At 38.2% G+C, this 24,344-nt stretch overlaps 1 protein-coding gene across 8 annotated transcripts in view; it reads right to left on the bottom strand.

Annotated features, from left to right (window-relative positions):
- Positions 1 to 24,344, bottom strand: part of GABRB1 (gamma-aminobutyric acid type A receptor subunit beta1) — a 141,228-nt gene that overhangs the window by 41,136 nt on the left and 75,748 nt on the right. For all 8 annotated transcript variants that reach the window (XR_012055575.1, XR_004367717.3, XR_003959998.4 and 5 more), the window contains exon 4: positions 5,449 to 5,669. Coding sequence is in view for 3 of the 8 variants with exons in the window: in XM_030271002.4 (XP_030126862.4) it covers positions 5,449 to 5,669 (221 nt within the window). In the remaining 5 variants the exon portion in view is untranslated. The remainder of the gene's footprint in view (positions 1 to 5,448; positions 5,670 to 24,344) is intronic.

Here is a 24,344-nt window from a genome sequence, read left to right as displayed (position 1 = left end):
CAGTGGAGTGTATCTAACTGGCTATGCTGAAACAACAGGAGCTACATGGCTCAGTTGTGAAAAGCTTGCAAGGATTTTCTTTCTGTTTACTCAGTTGTAGGACATCTCTGCATTTGAGTGTTTACCGTGTGTAGAGGAGAAAGCTGAGCCAGTACATACACAAAATTTCCTTTCTTATTTAACGCCTACCCCCTAAAACCAACTGAAGAAGGAAATACTAGTAAAAACTTGCCTATACTATTATTGGATGAAGTGTTTCTTAGAGTGTGTATATAAATTTATTTGAAATACCTCTTGATCAAAAGTACTTCAGTCCTATTCTCTGTCATTAAATTCTTTTTTCACTTGATTTTTGTCTCCCAATATGTTTGAGCCAACTATAATAATGTTACTTATACACATTAGAGATAAGCTTTGGTAGGACTGGAGTTCTTTTAAAAGTAAGACAGTAAAAGAATTGAAGAACATTTTACTTAGAAGTGCAATTTTGATGCAGATGAAGTTGACAGAGAAAGAGTAATAATTTCAAAGTATTGGAAGATATTTGCACTTCTGACATTTGGAGAAAAGGAGGACTTAGTCAGATTTAGTAGGCAGAACACAGCTTGTAAAATAGAGAGTAAGAAAATCATTCAAAATCTATTTATACCAAGATGGTAAGAGATGGTGTACTGCCTAGAAAATATGTAACCCATACACTGCAGTGCATTTCAGCTTTAAAATTAAACATTTGTTAAATACTGTCTAATCATTTTTATTTGTTCTTTTGATACTATTAACGAGATTAAATAGTTATTAAAAATAGTAATATACTTAAATAGTTGGCATACAATTTCAGTAATCTAAATTTTATCTAAACCCTGCTTGAATTAAGTCATCTTTGTAAAAAGCGTAGTGGGCTTTGCACTACAAAATGCTTATTTAGTTTTTCAAAGTGCTGTAGTTGATAGCTGCAACCAATTACAGCATCTAAAGCCTGTGTTGAAATTCAGGCCTGTGAAGCCAGTTGTGTCTCCAGCAGACTGTTTAAGTACTTCAGCTACTGATTACAGGGGCCAGTGCTCATATATATTTAAAGCTGAGTCCATGTTCAGTTCTTGTGTGTTTCTGCTGTTTTTTTTAATAAACTCTCTACAGAGACCAGTTCAACCTGAAGTATGTCCACCTCTTCCCTCTGTATTAAATCAAAGAAATTATGAATAATTGCTTGATTTATTTTTGCAAAGTTCTTGTATATTTTTAGGGTCTAAAAATATAAAGGGAGTCCCAAATTGGATCTCGTGAGTCTTAAAATGCTCACTGCTAAATCTTTTGCCATTGATGTGTGGAAGAAATATTTTCTAGGATTTTCAAAATTATCACCTAATAAAATACTACTTTATAATTTTCTCTGTGTTTTTTCTGTAGTGAAATAAAGTGTAGCTTTTTATTTCACTATATAGATGACATGGATTTTTCTCATTTAGAAAAACTGCAGTCTTTTTTTTTGGCTGGACCTATTTAGTAACACAAGTAGGACAATCTGTTGAGTACCAGTGTAAATTGGCTACTTGTTGCAATGATGGGTTGTCCTCAAAAGGACTCAATAACTGACTCTTTAAGGAAATCCATGAAGGTGTTTAGAGGAAAGCCAAAACTCTATAATCCCAAATCATGGCAATGCAAAAGCAATCCACAAACTATTAAAATTTCACTGCAATAAAAGATGTAAACAACTGTTTAGCAAATTCCTTTAATAACACTCTCAGCTATATTGCCAAAATTAACATAGTAAAAAGGTACATCTTCACTTAAGTTTACTTTCAAGATCATACTAAAACGTAAACATTCTGCATGGAAATACAGCTTTTCTTGCATTCCACCTCAAGGATATGCTTCCATGGATATTGCATGAATAAATGGTTAGTAAATGCAATGTTAAATGGATCACTTCTCATTTGTGAATTGGCTGGATGTAAGTGAATTTGTCTGCCAGTGTTTGCATCACAGAAAACCTTCTTTGTGTAAGAAGTGGTGAAATAAATCCTTATGTTGAAGACAAAGATTATTCTTCCCCTTGTCCTCTTGCAATTGTAGCAGTGCCTAGCAAAGTGGCATCCTCTGCTGTAGCAGTATAAAAATGTGTGGTCTCACTGAAACCAAAAGTTTTAGATGCTCCAATCCAGCTCTTCACACCTTGTCATGATATGCTCAGTCCCCCTGCCTTGAAATAAAGAATTGCTCTAATCAAAGGTGGGTTTGTGTCTGAACATGAGAAGAGAGAGAAGTCTGTGTAAAGGCGTTGCTGAAGGTACATTACACTTCTTAACGCCTAACTCTGCTGAAGGACATCCTCCTTCCAGCACACATGAAATTCTGCTGTTGCTTATTGTGAGGCAATGTCATGATACAGGAACAGATGTCTCCAAAGAAACACGGTGTCATTTTTCTGCTAGTGAAAATCTGAGAATTAAGAGGTGGCATAAAATACTAGCAAAGGATGATTTAAATCAGAGCTTCCATTCCTGACATCATGACATAAGAATCTGAATACGGAATTCAGTACAATAAATTATTAATGGTTCCTTAAATATCTCAAAGACACATTATGTGTCTAGCATCTTCCTTGAGAAAGTCAGAGAAAGGAGAAGCAAAAGAATCAACAGTATTTATTGGTTTAAGATTCTGGAGCTTTGGGAGAGATTTCCAGAGAATCTTGCCTGAATAGGGAATAAAAGTAATGAGAGACACTGCATCCAATGGCATCCAATCACTTGTTAAAAATGGGGAAATCAAGGGGAAAAAAAAAAAAAAAAAAGAATAATCCAGTATTTTACCAGCTGTACTGGCACCAGGCTGGCACTGTCTCATACACCAGCCTCACAGTGCTGCTGCAGGTTTGCACATCGACTCAAAGGGATTTTTTACTTTGTCTTAGGAAGCAGATGGCTATACCACAGAGAATGATAATAGCTGCTGGTGGGAGTACTTGACAGAAACTGAAGAAACATAATCTTCAGGTAGATAATAATTAACAGTGACACTCAACTTCCCTGGGATGGTTGAAATGAGATTCAGTGGAAATATTGCCATGGAGTTAAATGTGTTTGTGTATGTAGTTCTTGGGTGAAAGAATAATTTGGTTTGCAATATTACACATTTTTTCTACTGTGAACAATTAACAGAACTGCCTTTTGAAGCAGGAGACATAAGAACAATGTGCAATTTTAGAGGTCAGAAGGTTTAGGAGTATTCTCTCTCTGCACAAGTTCATAGCACACATTGTTCTTTAAGTTGTGGGGACATAGCAGCTGAAAGTTACTGGATAAAAATAGCTAAAGGGATTGTTGAGTTTATTATAGAACTAATAAAATAATGGAGACATAGTGAAGTGATAATGCTTTGTTACATGATCTAAAACCACTCCAGTGTATTATGTGCATGTTTCCCCTGTTTATTCATCTGTAAAACCAAATGGTTAACCTTGGTTTATTTCTCCTCAGCTCTGTTGAGGCTGAACGCTGCATCAATGACAAACTGCTGGGTACATGGGTGCAAGCAAACAGGTTATTTAGAGCTGTTATGATTGTTCCAATTTCTGTTTAAAGAGGCCAGTAAAATTTCATAACTGAGGCTGAATGGAAATATTAACTCTGGACTGAAAACAGAAAAGCTGTCTGGGGAACAGGAGGGCATGAGGGAAAGGAAGCATTTAAATCATCCTTGAGATATGGTTAAAGACCCTGACAAATTTGTGAGGAACTCGGACTCTGGTTGTAGCATAATTGGTGTTGTTTTTCTTGTTCAAGTCATGCTAGGCCAACACTCTGTCTTCAGCAAAGAAAATGAAACTTGCAGGTCACAACCCATGTGAGAGGTTTGGTTTTCATGCTCTCTACTGCACAGATGCTAAATCAAGGTAATATGCTGCACAGTTTCTTTTCTGCTTGTGAGACTAGATTGGAGCTGTGCTCAAATTTCTGAATGCTGAATTTTACCTAAAAGTATTTTCTGCAGTGTTTTCTCATATTTTGTTTCTTACAAGGCATGTATGTCACCTGGAATATGAAAAAATTGATGCTTACATGAATTAAAGGTAACCTATAGGCTGACAGAAGCATATTTACTACCATGAGGAAAGTGACCACTCGTAACAGATGCAAGTTTAGTGCAGTAACTGCCATGTGTTGCATAAAAAAAATTAATGTATCTTTACTTCATTTTTCTTCTGCTCATTTGTTATTTTTGTCTTTGGTTAGAGCTTTTTTGTAGAATGGGGACACTACATGTGTTTTTACTCATAACTACAGGTGAAAGTCTGTTCACCAGATGTGCCTAAACAGCTGCCTTTTCTTGGAGAAAACATGGTGCATCAGCTTGAGCTGTGAAAAAGACCTGACAGCTCAGCATCTCTTCCTGCATGCAGCTGGTGGTGGCAATGCTGTCAGTGTGTATGGGCCCATCTGGCAATACTTGGCCTTGCTGCACCCTGAGACCCTGCTGCCTTCCCCGGGGTGAGAAGGTGGGGAAGCCCAGCAACATGGGAGAGTTGGAGGTTGCTCCTGTGGCAGGGTGCATAAAGGGCATGAGGCAGGGTGAGGGAGGAGAAGGAAATTGCACAGACCTCAAGTGAGTGGAATGTAGAGCACCTTTTATATTAGTGTGGGACTTCCTGCCTTGTTTTGTTTTGTTGTTTGTTTTTTTTTTTTTTTTTTTTCCTACACAAGCAGTGGGTTTGAACAGGGAATTAATTTGCAGGGCTGCAGCTGTTGCAGAACTGCTGCTTTACTATTCAAATGTAAATGGTTATTCAATCATTTTCAAACTAACAACCTTGTTATGAGAAGGAGATCATCTTTGCTTGGTTTAGTTTTAATTTTACAGTTGTGTACCTTATCATTAGATCATGCCTGTTCAAACTTTAGGATGTATTTTTATCTACAGGGGTAAATATGATTTGCACTGTATGAAGAAGCAGTTGTGGAGTGAAGAAGCAGTCATAAACCAAGGCAGATTAAGGAAAACCTATACTCAGGCACATAGATAATATTTAAATAATTTATGCAAATCTACAAATATCTCCTTTGTATTTTTTACCAAATATCACATTTCTTGAAAGGACTCCAGATTTGAAATTCCTATAGTCCTAAAAAACTGCTAGAGAATTTTAGAAGGAAGGAAGCTTTTGTGTAAGCTGTGATTGATTACCAGGTGAGAATCATAATGAAGAATTCTAATAGTTTTAGCACACTCAGAAGAGCTGAAAGAAAGAGGCATTAGGCTTCGTTAGCTATGGCTGTAGCTGTTAAAGGTAGTGTTGCTGTTCTGTGAAAAATCGTTGGGTGTGTTGTGGTCGATTCAATGGAGTATGTGATGGCTCATACATGAGAAATCAGGAAAAAGCATAGAAAAGTGGCATTGATTCTACCCGCACTTCTGCCAGCACAGACATTAAAATGCCCAACATACCGTAGGCCATAAAGGACTGTCCCATCTGGATGGAGCCGAATCATTCGGTTTTTCACCGTCACCCCATGGACAAATGATTTCTTGTCATTTTGGAAATACGTGTCCGGCACCCAGAGCTGGTCAGCCACTCTGTTGTCCAGAGTTAAGTTCAAAGGTATTCCAGAATAAGAGAGCCTTTTATCCCTCCAGGACTGCTGAAAGTACATGGTCAAGGTGTAGTCCTAGGGAAGAAACAAGAAGGGCTTTTTGTATTTTCATACTGATTGACTGACCAGAAATTTATTTTCAGATGAATCTCCATTACTGAATATCAGTAGCAATAGGAAACTTAAGGAGCATCGAGGCATTGTTACCATCAGGCATGATCATGAGTCTTGGCTTGTTCATATTAGTGTCAAACTTGACACTTACCAGTGGCAGCGATGACACCAGGCTTTCATAATCTCTTGACCCAGAGGGAATAGATGGCACATTTGGGTTCCAGTCTGTGGATCAAACTTGGTTTCTAATTTTTTTTTAATGTGAAAATAGCAGTGTTTACCTGAGCTCAGCCAACTAGCATTGCATAGCTTTTAGGATATTTTTCTGATATTTCCTCCTTCTGATATTCCCTCCCTTCACTCTGAAAGATTCCCCCTACAATCCAGAAAGGCCTAGCCCTCCTCAGAAAGAGCACATACAACCTCAGAACTTAATGGATAACTTCCCATTCCGCCTCTGCTGGAGTTGCCAGATGTAATGACTCTAGATAGACAAGCATATCTCATCTCAGCCTGGGAAATGTGGTGCTTTCTGTCCTTGCCAATTGGATTTTACTGTACAGAAAATCAACAACTTGGCTATCATGTTATAACTCCAGTGAAATACCATTTATGCAGCCTTTCAGCTTTCATTTTGTCTGAAAAGAAATTGCTCTAAAGGCTTGTAGTCTAATTTACTCTCTTGTATATGTCTTTCTGGGAAATAGATGATTTTAAAGGTAGTCAATTTTTTAAGTGGAAAAATTCATGTACTTTGTAGCTCATGGAGTTCTTAAAAGATGAGCAGAAGAGCAGTATGTGGACTATCAGTTTTCTCTTTCTCATCTCCTCCCTCAGCCTTGTTTTCAAGTGACAGGTCACTTTGTCACATGTTTTTATGGTAGAAGTGCATCAAAATCATGGCTATTACTGAAAAAATTGGTCTGGTCAGAAGTAAGATTTTCTTTTATGTGATAGAAAACCTTACCTCTGTCATTGTCACAAATCCTGGCCTGGACTCTAAGTCTTGAAGGAACAGCATAAAAGCTGTCTGATACAATTTGTGCTCTTCATGTACAGTGGATTCTTAAGACTGTATCATTGCCATGAAATCAAAGCAGAGTTACCTTCCAAAAAGAATTTCTACCCGAAATTTCACAACTAACAGAGCTATAATACAGACTTGCCAGTGAAAGTTGTTAATAAAAATACTGTTCTTCCTTGCCCTGGGCCAGTAGTTTTCTTTGGGTTTTTTCTTTATGGATCAAATACCATGATTGATGATCAGCAGTTACATAGAATAGTACAATCACATCCACTGTCAGCACAGACCCCAGATTTGCAAGGATTTCATAGACATGCCCTTTTTCAGGCCTGCAAATTGGTTGCTACCCACAATAGACACAAGAGGTTGTATGCTGAAGGTTTGTTCAATTTTTTTGCTGGCCTGGGTCACTAGGAGGAGGTCAGAACATCTTTCCTTTTCAGACCATGCTGGTCAAGCCTGGAACCACAAAGTAATACAGTGGGATATATGCTGCACTTTGCTGAGTAGGTGATTTAATTTAAATAGTGGTACAGAGGAGCAGGAACACCAAGGAGGAAAGTTTTTGAATGTACAACTTGAATAGAGGTGGGTTAGAAGCAACACTTAAAAAAAAAGTTTACCCTTAGCTCCTCTTATACATACAAAGATCAGGTGGGAATTGAATGAGAGAAAACAAAAATTAAAAACAGAACCAAAAATCAACCAAGTGTGAAAGAACAAAACAAAACCTCATCCAACACCACAAATGCCCCATAAGCTCCCACCACTATTCTGGCACAGTTTTCATACGTTTTATCTGTTTCCTAATCTGCCCTATTTCAAATCACTTTAGATAAAAAAGATTTCATAGAGATGACTGATAAAATTCAAACCCTCAGTGCTGCACCTGCTATCCTCTACATCTTCTGCCTTATCCAGCAGAGCCTTTGTAGCCTGCAGCACAGATGGAAGAGAAATTCCAATTATACATAATTATCTTTTTTTCTTCTTGCTTTTCTTTATATTTTCACTAGGCCTTAAGGCTGCTTTTGTGGAATTTTTATGCTGTTGTACAGAAAACCAAACAATTGAGAGTGATGTCTATGTTATGCTTCTCGAAGCTCAACCAAGAGAAGAATAGCTACGGTAAGCTACAAGAGATCTTAAAGGATGTGATCAAGTGAAAGATACAGAAATTCTGTCTCTTCACTGTGACTACTAGAAGCTGACTTGCTATTTTTAGCATCATAGTCTGTTAAAAAAATTAGTTTCATCCAGCTGTGCTTTACACAAAATGCTGCTGTTGGCAACACCACAGTAGAGAGAGTGATCCTCTGCAATTGTGCTGTATTATGGAGAAGTACATGACAAGCCAGCAAGTGGTAATGAGGAAAAAAAATCTGAGCTTCATCCTAAAGGAATCTGAGTTTCCTAACCAAGCAAATTTTCTATTTTTCAACATTCCTCAGTCCGTGGGCGTATTATTAATTCAGTATTTAAATAAGAAAAATAGTCCGATGTCACAATTGTGAGAGTCCCTGTTGCAGTAAATTCATATTTCAAAAAGCATAGTCAAAGACTGTTTTAATGAAAAGCAAATTATAGCTACACTATAATAACCCAAATTTTAGTTATCAAATTTCTAATTGTTTTTTTAATGGAATACAGCCTTACCCTTCTCATCTCTCATTGGGAAAGCATTAAATGCTGGCAAGCCATATGGCTAGCCACATCATGGAGGTTCTTGTATTATTTTTTGTATTGTACAGTGGTGTGAGTGAAACGAGGATTTAATGACTACTTGTCTTCTACCATGTAAAATTTGCTGGGGATTTTGTGGTTTCAAGCTCTAGACTATACGAGTAATTTCTGAATCTGTCACATCTGTAGTGGTAATTGGCTGCAGAATTTTTTTAGCTTCTTATGAAAGCTTCCCAAGATCTCAAGCATAAGCCTAGATATGAAAATAAATCACACTGTATTTGACTTTCATATTTAAAAAATCCTATTCATGAATTTAAGAAGCAGGGCCCAATGTAAAATTAAAAAAGAGAATCTGTTTTTGCACCTAACCGTTCTTTCAAATTATTTATTTTTAAAAACAATTATGTTTTATAGAAACACAACATTTTTTTTTCTAAACTGTACTTTTCATAATTTAAAAAATCCATAATTCTCCTGAAAAATCATGCTATTTCAGTAGATTTAATAGTGCTGTTTAGGTATCTGATCTAGTTTCCATTTTCTCCGTGCCAAATTTTGTTTTACTAATATGAGATTTTTTTCTCTTCCTTAGTAATTCTGCAAATGTCTTATTTCTTTGTATCAAACCAGAAATTTGTAAATGTGTGTAGGTAGATGTGTACTATAACTTATAAGTAAATCTGTATCAGTGCTTTAATAAAATGCATTAGGTTGCTAAGAAAAATACTTACATGCTAGTCGTAGGTAAGAGACTTTCTGTGAAAATGTGAGTAGGAGAAACTAATCTATTTAACTCAAAATTGAAAGCTATTTTGTAATCTGAATTTAAGAAGCCTCATAGATAAATACTGGTACCAAGCCTCACAGTATAAATTTCTCAGTAAAGAAAATGAATGGACCATAGAAGCATATGGTACTTGAGGTCAGGAAGGAATAGAATGAAGAGTTACTGTGCAATAATAATTCCTTTTTAAATTCTGTTTTTTTTTTTTTTTTTTTTTTTGAGTAAGAATAGATAACGTAATGGCAAGAACAGATTTAATTTTTTTAAATTCTGTACACATCTGAAACCAGAAGAGATACATTAAAATAACTGAAGAATTTGGACTTGCTGGTAATTTCTACTTTGTGATTTACCAGTTCAGTACAACAGAATATAATATGGAATACATTGCTATATTATAATCTAGACTTCTGAGACACACAAAACTAGAACTTCACCATGTTTATCAGCTGAATTATGGATTCTGGTGGAATAAAAGATGAGTTCACATGTCTGCTGTACTTTTAGTTGCTTTTTCTTTTACAAAGCCTGTATTTTACAGAGAAAATAGGGAATCTTTTAATGTGCAATGTTCAGCTTGGTGGTCTAAAAGACCTTTTTTTTTCCCATTTCCAAGATGGCCTTAATCTAAGTTCTGTTATCATTTAATGAACTGAACAGCAGGTTAGCACATTGTGATATATCTCAGTAATAACTGCATATCAAAACACACTCTGAAAGTCTGAACAGATAAAAATGAATAATGTGGATGCAGTTATTAGCAAAAGTTAGCAAATCAAATAATATTTTGTGAATATTTAGCTGTTCTAGGTCAACACCAGGCATTAGCTTTCTGCATGAGTTTGCATAGCAAAATGAGTACATGAAGGGCACCAATGTCATGTGTCTAATAGACAGCAGTGTATATTGGTAGTTATGAGACAAACACTATACACCCTAACAATCTGAAATTCAAATTTTATCCTTGGGAATCACCCACTAATACAATATCTGGCAGCCTTACAGAAAATGAGATGCAATGAAATTCAGATATGTTACAACAGTCCAGAGAAATGTAACTGAAATTGCAATTTAAAATTAAATATGGAGTGATAATCAGAATACTAACTGTGATAATGCCATAAGTGCAGAAAAGCAATATATGTAAATCCTGCTGTGACTGCAAACTTATTAATTGGGAAAGAGTATTCTCCATGTTTATCTGATGCAAGAATAGGAAGGGCAGATTTTGAAAGAATGGCAAATATATAAATTTGCAAATTATAAAAAATTGTACTCATTCCTATGTTGCAAGAATGCTAATGTATCAGAAGCAGCTGTTGTTCAGCAAGTTAATTGTTCTTCCTTGGAACTCCAAGGGAAGCTCTATATCCTCACCTGCAAAGGAGCTATTCTATGGTAAGAGGACACAAATGGTGATGTGGGGTTTTGGGTTTATGTTTGGAATTTATGTGTGCTTTGTGTTGGGGTTTTTTTTGTTTGTTTTTTTGTGGGCTGTTTTTGGTTTTTCCCCACCTTTACCTGCCCCTGATGCTCAATTCCAGATACTGCAAAGAAATTAGTGGAAAAAAATTAGCTAAAATTAAGAAGGAAGAATATACTGGTTCTACCCATGTTCTTTTCTAAGAGTGTCAGGGGAGCTGCATCTCTTTATTAAGTCTCCAGTCCAGCCAAGTAAGGAAACTAGTGAATTAGGGGGCACGGTACTGGACCAATTGTACTTGCCTTTCTTTCTAAGGACACAGTTCAGAGTTTCTGTGGTTGTTTTCAATGAAGACTGATGCAGCATATGTTACCCAGCTCTTCTCCTCTTCTATCCAAAGTAGTGGGAAGAGGGGAGAAGGAGCATGTAATCAAATTATTCAGTATTCCCTGGCCTAGTTCACAGGAGGCCATGTTCTTGTGAGCTACACTTCTGACAGGGAAAATGGAAGAGAAAGCTGGGACTCCAGGACAATAGGATAAACCCCTTCTATTTTCCACACAGGAGCTGTTTAGTGTTCTTTAACAGGATCAGAATTTTCACACAACAAACTTCAGTTTTGCAGAGATCATGTTTTCCACCAGGAAATTACAGATCATTTATAGATGTGAGACTTCTGTAGGAGAAAAAGTTGTGTGAGGTATTGTTAGGCCAAGTGCCAGGTCCTAGGCTTTGGTTAAACAGCCCCAGGCAGTGATATAGGCTGGGGGCAGAGTGTCTGGAAAGTGGCCCAGCAGAAAAGGACCTGAGGGTGCTGGTTGACAGCAGCTGAACATGAGCCAGTTGCTCCCAGGTGGCCAAGAAGGCCAGTGGCATGCTGGCCTGTATCAACAATAGTGTGGCCAGCAGGACCAGGACAATCATCATCCCCCCTGTACTCAGCTGGTGAGGCTGCACCTCGAATGCTGTGTTCAGTTTTAAGATCCTCACAGCAAGAAAGACATTGAGGTCCTGGAGCATTTCCAGAGGAGAGCAACAAAGCTGTTGAAGGGTCTGGGGTGTAAGTCACATGAGAAGCAGCTGAGAGAACAGAGGTTGTTTTATCTGGAGAAAAGGAGACTTGGTGGGTCCTTATCATTCTCTCTCTACAACTACCTGAAAGGAAGTAGTCATCCTTTCACCCAGGCAATGAGCAACATGGGAAGAACTACGGAGGTTCAGGTTGGACATGAGGAGGATCTTCTTCACAGAAAGGGTTGTTAAACATTGGAAAGTACTGCACAGTGAGATGGTGGGGTCACCATCCCTGGAGGTGTACAAGAAGCTACCATATGTGGCACTTGGTGCCTTGGTCTGGTTGACGAAGCGATGATCAGTCAAAGGTTGGACAACATGACCTCAGAGGTCTTTTGCAACCTATGATTCTGTGATTTTTAAATTTTGTTTGATCCAGTTGGTAGTTCCAATTGCTAATAAAGAATCTTGCATTTTTGTTGTGCAAATGTGCTGATAATTCTTCAGGAAAGTGTTGGTATTTATAACTTCACAATTATGTATGTGGCATCACAGTTGGGTCATACAGAAAGAAGCAAAGATCCAGCAGGAATCCATATAGCTGTAATGATGATGCTCTTTATTGCTCAAAGCACAGCCAAGAACAAGATTAGACTCATAATAATGTTGGAAGTGAAGGCACGACTGTATTGGGACCCAGTATTACTCCTTGAAGTCAAAGCAGAAGTCCCCTGAACTGCAACGGGACAAGAATTACATCCAATCATTACTGGAAAAGCAAAGCAAAACATTTCTCAGTTGCAACTGTAACAGTATGTATTTTGTTGCATTTTGTTCAGTGTTTTAGGAGTAAGACTTAGCATAAGCAGTAATAAATGCTTCTGACATTTAAAAGGCTTGTTGTGACAGTGGTGTTTCATTGGTTTTGTAACACAGAGGATGGTAAAATCCCAATTTTATCTTGTGTGTTCTGTTTTGCCTCCTGAGGAGAAGAGTAAGGACTTCTGAACTTAAAAACAAGAACCCACTGCCTTGTCTATTGCTGCTTTTTTTCCCCCCTCTTATTTGAACTTTGCTAACCTGAAAGGCTTGAATGTGCCATTTGCTCATTGTATAGGAAGAAGAGAGATAATGTTACTAAAAGTAATATGGATCATTTTGATTAGAAGTGGACTTGCCAACATTTAGCAGGAAAGTAAGGCAGCAGGTAAGGTAGGCTTAGAGATGAGTTACTGTTATCCTCACTGCAAGCTGGAAGCTCCTTTAAGAAAGGTGTAAAACTACTATACCATTCTCAAACTTCAGCTGCATAACCCACTGTCTGGGATAGCACTGACAAAAATGTTACAAAAAAGTGTAACATTTTTCACAGTACAAATTTAATACCATGTCTGTCTTGAGTGCCTATGTTACCAACAAAAGAATCAGAACATGTCCATGGTCTGATTCATGTTCCTGGAAAGATCAATAAACTGCTTTTAGTAGGAAACAAGCAATAGTATGTATTCCCACTATATTTGATTTTTCTTTTGAAGCTGCTAGTCTTTTTTTGTATAGAGGGTAATACTCTCATAAAGATGCATGAGGGGAGGAGTAGAGAGCAGGAGAAATATGGCACAGGAGATAGGCACACTTAAATAAGATGTCATGGTAATGAATGCTGGAATAAAGAAGCAAAAATGTAGTGGCATATACAATAACTATATTCAGTGTGTTCATGTATTTTTTACAGGCAGAAGGTAATAGTGTCCTTGATACTTTGGCTCCAGTGAGGACACTTGGTGTTTCAGAAAGAACAACTGAAGAGAAAACAAAGGAACAGAAAAGTTTCTTACTGCCATGTAGCCCAGAGACCAACAAACATTAATAAAAGCCTACATGCATCTTTTCAGAGCAAATGTAAACAGCAGTAAGAGAAAAACATGTTTTCTCTCAGATATTTCTCTCAGTGACACAGCTAAAACCAAGTTTTTGCTAAAACCCTCCAAACAAACCCAACTTGTCCAGGTGGCCTATAGCTGTCTATCTGTGTCTGAGGACTCCAGTTAATACTCAAGACCAAGTATTGACAACTACAGTGGAAAGTTTTTCTAGTATTATGTACTCCTTTGTGCTGAAGTCCAGAATATTTTAGCATCCTTCTCCTCTGAGTTTTACAAAAAAATTGTCTGTTCATATGCAGGCATGAAAGGAAATGGTGGAATGACATTTGAGGACTGTGACCTTGTACTCAGGAAGTGCTGTCCTCATCCTCTCTGCAAACAGGTGGAGAAAGTACTCCAAGGGAAAGAAATTTTAAGCATTAACTGACATCCTAAAATATTTTATCCAGCTTGGAGATGAAGCATCAATACAAAGAAGAAGGACTGGGCATTTGGGGGAAAACTGTACTTCATCCACACATCTTGTGTGGACTATATGGACATGGGTCTCTTCTGACTGGAGGACTGACTCATGACTTGGGCATAGATGAGCTCTGAAGGTTTAGCACATGAATGTGATGTGAGGACTAAAGCAAACTAAGCCAAAGATAGTTGGGAGGGTGCAGCACTTTCAAGTTCCCACTAAGGAAAAAGATTGTAGAAGAGTGAAGAATTAATTAAGCCCCACTTCCCTTGCTACCTATAAGCAAGATAATTGGAAAGCAGCCTGTTTTCTATCAGTGGTTATTGCTGAAGCACTTGATTATTTTTTTCCTTTGTAATTTACAACTGCTCAGCAGGGGTGAGCTATGAGACCATTATGGAGCGTGCTGTATGTCTAAGGAGGATGACACAGTGCTAAGAGCTCAGTAGAATTCCTTGTGGTGTCAGTGCAGAGTGCTGCAGGTGAAGCTGGGCTGATTGTAATCTTAGGAGCAGAAGGGAGAGGTTTGTTGACTTTTGTCTTGAACCCTATTGTATATATACCCTATATATACCCTATACCAGAAACCTCACAGGAACTGGACAGAAAGTTAGAGAAAATATAAGAAAGTGAGTATCAGCAATGTCAAAATGGAGTCATAGGATGAACTAGCTCATCATGTGAAGTAAAAGAAAATCCCCACAAAACTTAATTCTGTGTTGAACAGGGCCTTATCTTAAGCCCAACTTTAAAGTAAGAAATCAGAAATAAAGACAGTCAACCATAGCTAGACTCTTTGCCTCCAGAAGATGCTTAATAATGTAGGAGGGAAGATACATATATCTTAGTATGAGCTTGGGCTAACTTTATAAAAACAGCAACTGATTTTTTTAAACTACTTTATATATTTATAAAATTTATTTTTTACTCATTTAGAAGCAGGAGTTATTTCTACTTCTATGTGTCTAGTGATTGAAATCTATTTGATTCCTCCTGCCTGGTTCTCAGCTGTCATTCTACTGTATCAAGTCTCTTTAGTTTTGAGCGAAGCAGATGGAGGTCAAAGTGACATGTGATGAGTCAGTGGCTCTACCTGGAATAGAAACAGTAATTACATAGCTGCTGCCAGATCTTGAAACTTGTGTGTACCTTACTGGGGTTTTTTTGGTGTGCGTGGGTACTTTTGGTGGTGGTTTTTTTTAATTGGTTGGTTGCTTTGTATGTAACTACTATTTTTTTTTTTTTTTTTTATTTTCTAAATGTTCAGGACAACATTGTTTCACTGTTCATTAGGCTTGTGATTGAATAGTGTTCTATAAAATGGTCATGATTATGATGACTTATGTGGCCAGAGATATTTTTCCTGTGTATTTTTGGCACCCTGACTGCTTTACAGGATTCTAACCCATAAATCATAGGGCAGGCTGATACTCACATTTTGTGCTGTACTTGGAAACCAGGGATAGAGGAACATAATGATATTTCTCCTTTATAATGACAATCAAAGCGAGGGTATTTTGTGCTTAGAGTGAATAACACTAAGGGTATTAGTGACACTGCCATTGTACTAGAAGACTACTGCCATGCTGGTTGAATTTCTAGTCCAATCTCCTGCCAGAAGCAAGACTGTCACCAGCCCTGTCTCAGGCTGAGATACCGCTTTCCCTTGCAAATCTTGAAGACCCTTAAGAATGGAAATTCCTCAACATCTGTGGGCAAACTCTTCCAGTGCTGCACAACCTTTTTGGTAAGAAATCTTTCCTGACATCTACTTTGACCCTCTCTATGTGCAGTTAGTAGTTGCTGCCCTTCATTATTTTGTCTGCCATTACTGAGAGTGGTTTCACTGCAGTCTTCCCTTCAGGATATTGAAGGCTGCCATGAGGTTTTCCTTTGGCTTTTCTCCTTGCTAACTGAAGCGAGGTAAGTTCCCATGTCTCTCCCAACAGGTTATGTGCTCAAGGCCCTGGCCACTTTGATAGTTCTTCACTAGATCTTTTTAAGTTTTTTAGTATCAGGAAAGAAATGGGAGACACTGTTGAAAGTGCAGCCATACCATTACAGAATACGGGAAGGTAATAATTTCACTCTGTGCTGCCCATATCCCTGCCAGTGTCACTTAGTATACAGTCTACACGATGAAAGTGCACTTTGTGGCTTGTTTTCAGCTGCTGCTTAATCCATGAGTTTCCCACCTGCTGAATTCTGAGTTTCCTGGCTGGACCTAGAGATGGGTATGTTTGTTGTTTTTCATATTACCAGAGACCTCCTCGATTACACACATTTTTCACCAGGGCAGGCAGCAGTTTTGAAATTATTATCAGTGAACTCTAATTACCTTTTGACCCATGTTGTATGCATCTTCATTTTACAATTAATGTAATTAGAGAAGCCTTTCTTGTTGCCCTGTCTCTTTTTACAGTCACATCCAACTAGGATTTGAAGCAATATTTTTATGCTTCACAGAATCAAAGACTCATTTAGGTTGGAAGGGTCTCATTGAGACTGAAAGAGAATTGAAGACATGAAAGTCAGAGACAGCCTTAGCTGTTCTTCTGAAATTCAGGGCTGTGATCCTGCTTTTTGTTGTTTTTGTTTCCTCTCAGATTCTGAATTCTACCATTTCATAGTCATTGCAACTAAGGCTGCCTCTGACTTTCTTATCTCAGACAAATTTTTTATTCTGTAACTACAAGGTGTAGCAGATTATGTTTTCTTGTTAGCTTCTCAGTTACCAGGAAGTTGTCATCAGTGTGTTCAAGAAGTCTTCTAGATTTCCTGAGCCCTCCTTCTGGCAGATACAGCAGTGATTAGTCTCCCATGAGGAACAGGACCTGCTCACATGAGACTTCTTCCAGTTTTGCTTGATGACTGCTTGCTGGGGAATTTTACTTAGCAGTTACCCAAGTAAGCCAAATTCTACTGTCCTGATGTCCTAACTCCACTGCTCACTGTCTCATCTATCCTCCAGATCCTGAATTCTGTCATCTTGGCATCACTGCAAACCAAATGTGCTGTAAATTCTAGCTTTTCATCTGGGATGCTTCAACAAAAGGCAGCTTGAGAAAAAACCCTTCATGTGATTTCTCCCGAGCTGCCTAATTTAAATATTATTAAGCTGCTTACATGATAATCTAACATCACAGTCAGTGAGCATACAACACTGAGGTAGACTCTCTATGGAAAATTTGTATTTGGCTTTTGCAGGGAATCAGGTTACCTTTAAATGCATTTATTGTTGACACTAAATCCTCAGAGCAGATGCAGAGTGTTGATAGTAAAGGAATTAGTTTTATTTTTATTTTAACAGCATAATCAATTGGATAACTAATGGCACTGGCCAATTTAATATGATTAATCTGATTAAAACCCCACAAATGCAGTGCTGTTGCCAGTCTCATGGGAACCAACACTTCAAAATACCATATGTTATGTGTAGATATTTTAGAAGAAGAAAAAAAAAGAAAGAGCAAATAACTCATCAGTCAGTTGGAAAGCATCTGATTAATACTTTTGAGTACTGATTAAGATATGGAGGTGCAGGCTCTCTTTTCTGCAAAATATGTAACTAAAGAGAATACGGGACTACTAATTATCTGAGGAATTGAGTAGCTTAGTGCAGAAAATTGGAATTGGTGCTAAAATACTGAAAATCTGGGAGAGTGTCTTCATGCAAAAGACTTTATAAATAAAGCAAACCTCAAAATCAGTTTTATTTAATGCTAAGGGCAGTAAAACCACTCTCTGAGACTGAAGTTTCAGAAGGCTTTCACCTCAGTGAAGCCCAAGACAACTGCTGCTTCCATCCCTTCTTGTGTGACCGCACACATTTGACTAACTAATTAGGAAGTGGAAGGAATCCAGGTTAGAGAGTAACTTTGTCATTACTATTTTTGCATGGTGTTTTTTTATGTAGGTAAATTCCCTGATCCTTTCTCCACTAGCAATGGCTATCCAAGTATTGGTTCTGTGGCAGGAAAGGACAACTAAGAGTGAAGGACGAAGCCAAAGCAGCTTTGCAGAGCAGCTCGGAGCATCTGTGAAGCAATAGTTCTGGAAAGGAATTTACAGTCCCAAAAAAGAGGCAGGAAAAATGAAAGGATCTTGTGAAAGATCACAGGATACACATACCACTGACCCCAGTCAAGGCAATTTTCGTGTTTTCTAGTCAGAGGAGGCCAGGGTGAACCAGAATGAGTTAGCAGTGTGCTGCCAGGCATGGGGCTACAGCTAAGACCAGGTTTGGCAGCTGTGTACAACTGTTCTACAGTGTCAAGTCAGAGTGACAGAAGCAGATCAGATCTATTGCCAGGGGTGCACCAACCTTCTCAAATGACTGTGACACCCAAGCATCTCGTGCGTTGGCATCTAATAGTATATCTACTCTCTTATATTTGCTATGTAAGTTAATTAGTGTTTTCACAGTATTAAAATACTGCAAGAGCTCAGCAACCAGTCAACTGTTTCAGTATTACCTTGCCTCTCTTTGCTCATTTATTAACTTGGGAAAAAAAAAAAATAGAGATTATACAGAATGATGTTGTGAAGTTTGTCCAGCATGAGGGGGGCATATGGAATCTTGCTGGCAGAAGCATGGAGCTGGTTTGTTGAGTTGTTGTCTGGGTTTTTTTTTTACATGTCCCTGTGCTTCTGAAACAACAATTTTTGGTCCATCTTGAAAGGTCAGGAGAAGTACATGTAGTAGTTCTTTTGTACACAGCTTCACTGGTGCTTTCTAGAGACAGCTGTGTCACACTACGAAGGATAAAGTTAAAACATCTATGTGACCCACACTTGATGATCACTGATGCAGATGGCATAAGTCTGATGTGCCCTGAATGTATTGTAACTGATATGATATATGCTAGAGGGACTATTAAGGGCTGAGGGATCCTAAATCCATGGGTTGTTGTCCAAGAAATATTTTCTTCTGAAGCTTTAATTTCTGGAGTCATTGTAAAGCCTTAACTGTGTCAACTAAAAGTCCTCATGGATATTTTTCCATTTAGAAACAAGCAAACTGCTGTTTGTTACTGGTAAGTTTTCACTGTTTCACTAATTAGACAATTTCAGTCCAAGAGAGGAATGGCAATTCAGTGTGGTTTTGTAGTGAAACAGGCATTGTTCCTATGCATTTATTCCTCCTCCTACAAATATGACCACTTTTCTGTTTCTTAATGCCTCTACTGCGTAGTAAGACTAATTTTCTCCTAAAACAGACCTGTATTTAGCCAGAGAAGCTCTACATGCAGTTGGCCAAACTGTGAAGTTTAGGTCCGTGACACTGTTGTTCAAAGCTGAAGTGCGGTATTTTCTCACCTGCAGCTTTTTGTAGGACTGGTTTAACTTCTTCCAGAGCTAATCACAGGTGCTGTTATCAGAGCAGTATGAAGCGCAGAGGTCCTGAAGGCTTGGCTTTTCTGAAGACAGTGTTCATAAATGAGGTGTTTTTGGACACAAATGGAAACCAGTGTCAGTGAAGCAACACTCCTATAGAGGAGTAAACTATGGGACAGATGTAATTCTTTTCCTCTTGCCACCTACAAAGAGTCTGTGGCAAGAAGGGGATGACAGTGAGAAACTGACAAGGGGGCACTCCTGGGACAGGAGATCAGTTGTTTGGAAGTTTTGGTGCATGGCCCAGGTAACCAAGTCATGCCATAGTTCCTGGTATGAGCAACAATGCAGATGATGGGATGGATTTCTTCTTTGTGGTAATGGCAGTGAATCTTCAGTATGATAAAATAGCTCTGGCTGGTAGCTTCTAATCAGAATTAAGGCCCTCACAGGTAATGAGACAAGTGAAGATACAGCACAAAGTAGGATGCAGCACAATGCCATGCAGAAAGAAAATCTTTGAAGCGATATGACAAGTGCCTTCAGTTAAGGTTCCTGATGGTATGGTGTAGGAGAAGTCAAGTACGGATTTAGTAAAATGAACCTTTTCTGTATTTTTCTTGTTACTTGCCTTACTTAATTGCACAAACTTTGATTAAATAGTTACAGAACCAGTGGGTTTGCATCAATAGACACTGAATGCTAAAATATATACGTGCTCACCAGTCATAGGACTCTCCAGATTGATACGTTTTATCTGAATGGCTTTGTAGTTTTTCACTTATTTATAGCAGGAATGGTCTTTAGATCTGTTAGGGAATAGTAATAAATTTACTGAACTACAAAAATAATTTATCCTCCTGCTTGCTTTCAGCTAATTACAACATCTTAAGGTATTTCAGGATAGTATGAACATCTGCTCCCTGAAGATTGACTCTTCTCAGACAGTAATTATAGAGCTAATGAGTGAAGTGGAGAATGGAGTTTAGGAAACAACAAGGGACAGCTCTGCCATTCTTTGCTCTCACCTTAGTACATTCCTTTCATTAGACTGACTTCCTAACATACCTTACAGCATACTTCCAGATGCAATAGTCCATTTTCTTTGGAAAAGGATAGAAAATCAGATAGTGGCTCTGGGACTTGGAACACCTTCCTCTAACAATTGCTGTTAGCAATCATCAGATGCAGACAGTCCTGCCTCCTTTTCCAACCGCTCTGAACCGTAGAGCACAACACCAGAAACAGATCTCCAGCACTCACCAGTGTTGTCACAGGGAGATCGTCTATAATTTCGCATAATTTGAGTGATATAAATTACTCTTCTGGTATGCTTTTCTGTTTGTTATTTTTAGTGATGGAAGTGACACCTAATTTGCACTTGTTAAAACAGGCTTATGAAAGTGTGTTGTAAATAAGTCTTGGGAGGAATATAAATTAGCATGGTTCAGGGTAAAATAACTTCCTTTTTGTGGGTCAGAATGAAAATAATGTCGGCGGTGGGGGGGAGATTGTTCCACTTCTCTGTATTGGAAGATTCTTGTACCTTTTTATGTAGTATTGGATGCTGGCTACAGCGCAGACAGGACTTTAAATGGACACCAAGTCTTAACATGACAGTCCTCTTGTTCTTAAACAGCCAGATGTATGTTAACTCTTGGGTGTCTCCTAGATTGCAGATGTGATATAACAGACAAAAAGTGTTGGCATATTGAGCAGTGAAATAACTGCAGATGAGTTAGACCTTTGTGGCTTCTGCAAGAAATGTGTATATAGGTAATGTAATCCTACTAAGAATATGTAGGGGACAGGATGGGAGAATAGCTTGGTTTTGGCTAGAGCAAAATGAAATTAATTAGGCTTAATAGGTATCATTTGTGGTCTGCTGCAATGGTAGCTGCCACAGTTTTATGACACAGATAATGCTTTTATGTCTCAACTCCAGGGGTGCAACTAAGACAGCTTAGTCCCTGCCCAGCACTTGTTTTTTATCATATATCCTCTCCTATATCACTAACCTGATGTTTGGGAAAAAGCTTTTCTGTGATGGGGATATCTGTTACATTAAAGATTAGTGTTCTGTGTGAGAACAGTGTTTTTATTTCTCCCTTTTTGCATTTACAGGAAGAATTCTTGTTCTTTAATCCTGATTTCAGTCAGTTTTTAATTCTATTCTGTTTTCACATTCTGTCTGCAAAGATTGCTTGTCATAAAGATACCTATTTTCTACAATATAAATGTAGACTCAGCAGTAGGTGTCAGTTCAGTATTGGGTGAACTGTTTAAATCTCTCCCCAAGCCTTCTCCTTCTTCATTTCATGGAGAGTCAAAGTCTAGCAACCGAAAGGTAATCACTATGGTTACAGCATCCAGTTCTAGCAACAAATCCAAGACTTAAGTCTTAAAGCTTGTAGCAAAATATATATATTTGAGACACCCCCAGACATTTGGGATCATGTTTGCAAGTGTTAAAACAAGCATTGACAGTTAGAGGTAATTCCATTGCAATGCTTTGCTTGCAACACAGTGGTCTGCTATTATAAGTGGATTGCTTACATAAGAGTTTAAAGAATACTTACTAGTTTAAAATGCAGCTCAAAGCAATATTGGGTTTTCAAGCTCAGAAATCTAAGATTTAATCACTGCCTGGTTTGAAGCCTGTGTCAACACTGTCAGCCAAAAGAAAGATTGAAACTTGGACCCTTCCCAGCTGCAAATATTATGAAGACATCACTCTGAGCCATTTTTAGGCATTACAAGAGCCATGGACATTATGAAGCACCAGAGTTTTGCAATCCTACAGCAGATGACTTTATGGCCCAGGTGGTGGGTATTTCATATACTGAGGTCCCTCACCTCAATTAGTAACTAATTTCAATCCATCTGTTCACAGATGGGAGAAAATCGCTTATCTACCACAGTTCTCTCTAATAGACAGATATCCATCCATAAGCCAAAGTAAGAACCCAAGACCAGAATTTCCCAGGGAGATTTCTTGAGACGATATCAATGCCTGAGCACTGTTAGTGCAGGAGTAGTAGCTCTTTTCAGAGACAAGTCTGGTGGGAAAATCTAGACAAATAATGCTTTTAAGATGGCAAACGTCTCTTCTGACTGTAGCTCAGGCATAGGAATGAATCCGGATAGAGAATGTCTAATCTGGCGTAGAATACAGGATTGTGCTTTATGCTTAATGGATGGGGAGAAAAGGTGTAGAGTTCTGAGAGAATGGAATTTCTAACCTGACTGCTAATTAGTGTAATGCAAGAGATTCTACATCCCAAATCATGACAATAAGTGTTTTGTTATTGAATTCTCAAAATGGCACTACTTGCTAATCTGAAAGGGCTCATCCTACACTTTTAATAACATTTTACAGTATCTTTGTTCATTCTGGAGAAAAGAAGATTTGACATGATGTGATTGCAGCCTTCAGTATCTGGAGGGAACCTACAAGGAAGATGGAGAGAGGCTTTTTACAAAACCATGTAGTGACAGGACAAGGGATAATGGGCTACAACCGAAAGAAAGTTTAGATTAGATAATATCAAAAATTTCTTTAGTGTGAGGCTGGTAAGGTACTGGAACAAGTTGCACAGAGAAGTTGTGGATGCCCCATCCCTGGCAGTTCAAAGCAAGGTTGGATGGGGCTTTCAGGAACCTCCCCTAGTAAGAGGTGCTCTCACCCAATTCAGGGGTACTGGAACTAGATGGTCTTCGAGGCCCCTTCCAGCCCAAGCCATTCTATGGTTTTATGACTGATTCTCTAGATACTTTTTCATAATGAAGTGCAAAACTAATTAGAATTTTTAATCTAATCTTTAAACAAAGCCCATTCAGTTGTAAATAGCACACAGGATTTTTTTTACTTCATATATGACTTTTTCAAGTTTATGATACTGGTTTTTGAGTTTTTGAAGAAATTGATATCTTATATAATGTTTAACTGCAAGTAACTTTTCTATTTAGTGACTCATCTTAATTGTGGTTTATTTTTGTCCTGAATCTATTAAATATAATATTGGATGTAGAATATTCTCCACCAAGTTTTTGAACTTACACCCAAGTCAACTGTATCACAACTAGCTAGTACATATTTACCACGGGAGCTGTTTGTTTGTTTTGGTATATAAATTAGGATGTGGCAGCTGCTGCTGCTCTCACTTGATTTTTAGATTGAGGATGTTTAAAAATATGCATTGTTTCATATTAAGTTTAATTTGTATGTGAGGTCTGAGATTAACTGATAACTCCTTTTACCTTGGAGTTTGTTTAGTTTTGCTTAGAGGAATCTCAATAATGATGTAAATTGTGTGGTGGTTTGTTTGTTTGTTTGTTGTTTTAATACCATAAGGGACAAAATTAGAAACAGCTGGTGATGAAATAAAATGCAACATATGCTTAGCAACTGTTGATCAATGCCACTCCTTGTTTATTCTGTGACTGAGTCCCTAGATAAAAGAAATCTGGTGGATCTCAGCTATCTAATGTTAGTAAAACATCTTTGATGGCATGATGTAAATAGAAGAATATGGGATTAGAACAAAAGAAGTGTCATGGATTAACCATAGATGGCAACTAAGCATCATACAGCCACTTGGTTACTCTACCTCTCCCAGAAGGAAGGGTGCAACTTAATTGAAAGGGTAAAAGTGAGAAAACTCATGGGTTGAGATAAGAACAGTTTAATAAAAGAAATAAAACAACATTAGTAATACATTGTAGAGAAAAATCTAAAACACAAAGAGAGAGATAAAACCCAAGGAAGACAAGTGATGAAAATCAAAGCAATTGCTTAGCACTAGCTGACCACTGCTCAGCCAGGGCCTCAGCAGTGGCACCCTGGCCACCTCTGCCCTGGCTCAGTGCTGAGCATGGCACCATATGGAATGGAATATCCCTTCGGTCAGGTGGGAAATATCCCTTGAGTCAGGTGGGGGTCACCTGTCCTGGCTCCCTCCCAACTCCTTGTGCATCCCCAGCCTCCTGGTGTGGTGTGGTATGAAGAGCTGAGGTGGCCAT

This window comes from Taeniopygia guttata, chromosome 4 (assembly GCF_048771995.1).
Source record: "Taeniopygia guttata chromosome 4, bTaeGut7.mat, whole genome shotgun sequence".
In the NCBI taxonomy this organism is placed as follows: domain Eukaryota; kingdom Metazoa; phylum Chordata; class Aves; order Passeriformes; family Estrildidae; genus Taeniopygia; species Taeniopygia guttata.
The sequence above is the reverse complement of the archived record's forward strand: the minus strand, read 5'-3'. Positions and strand labels throughout refer to the sequence as shown.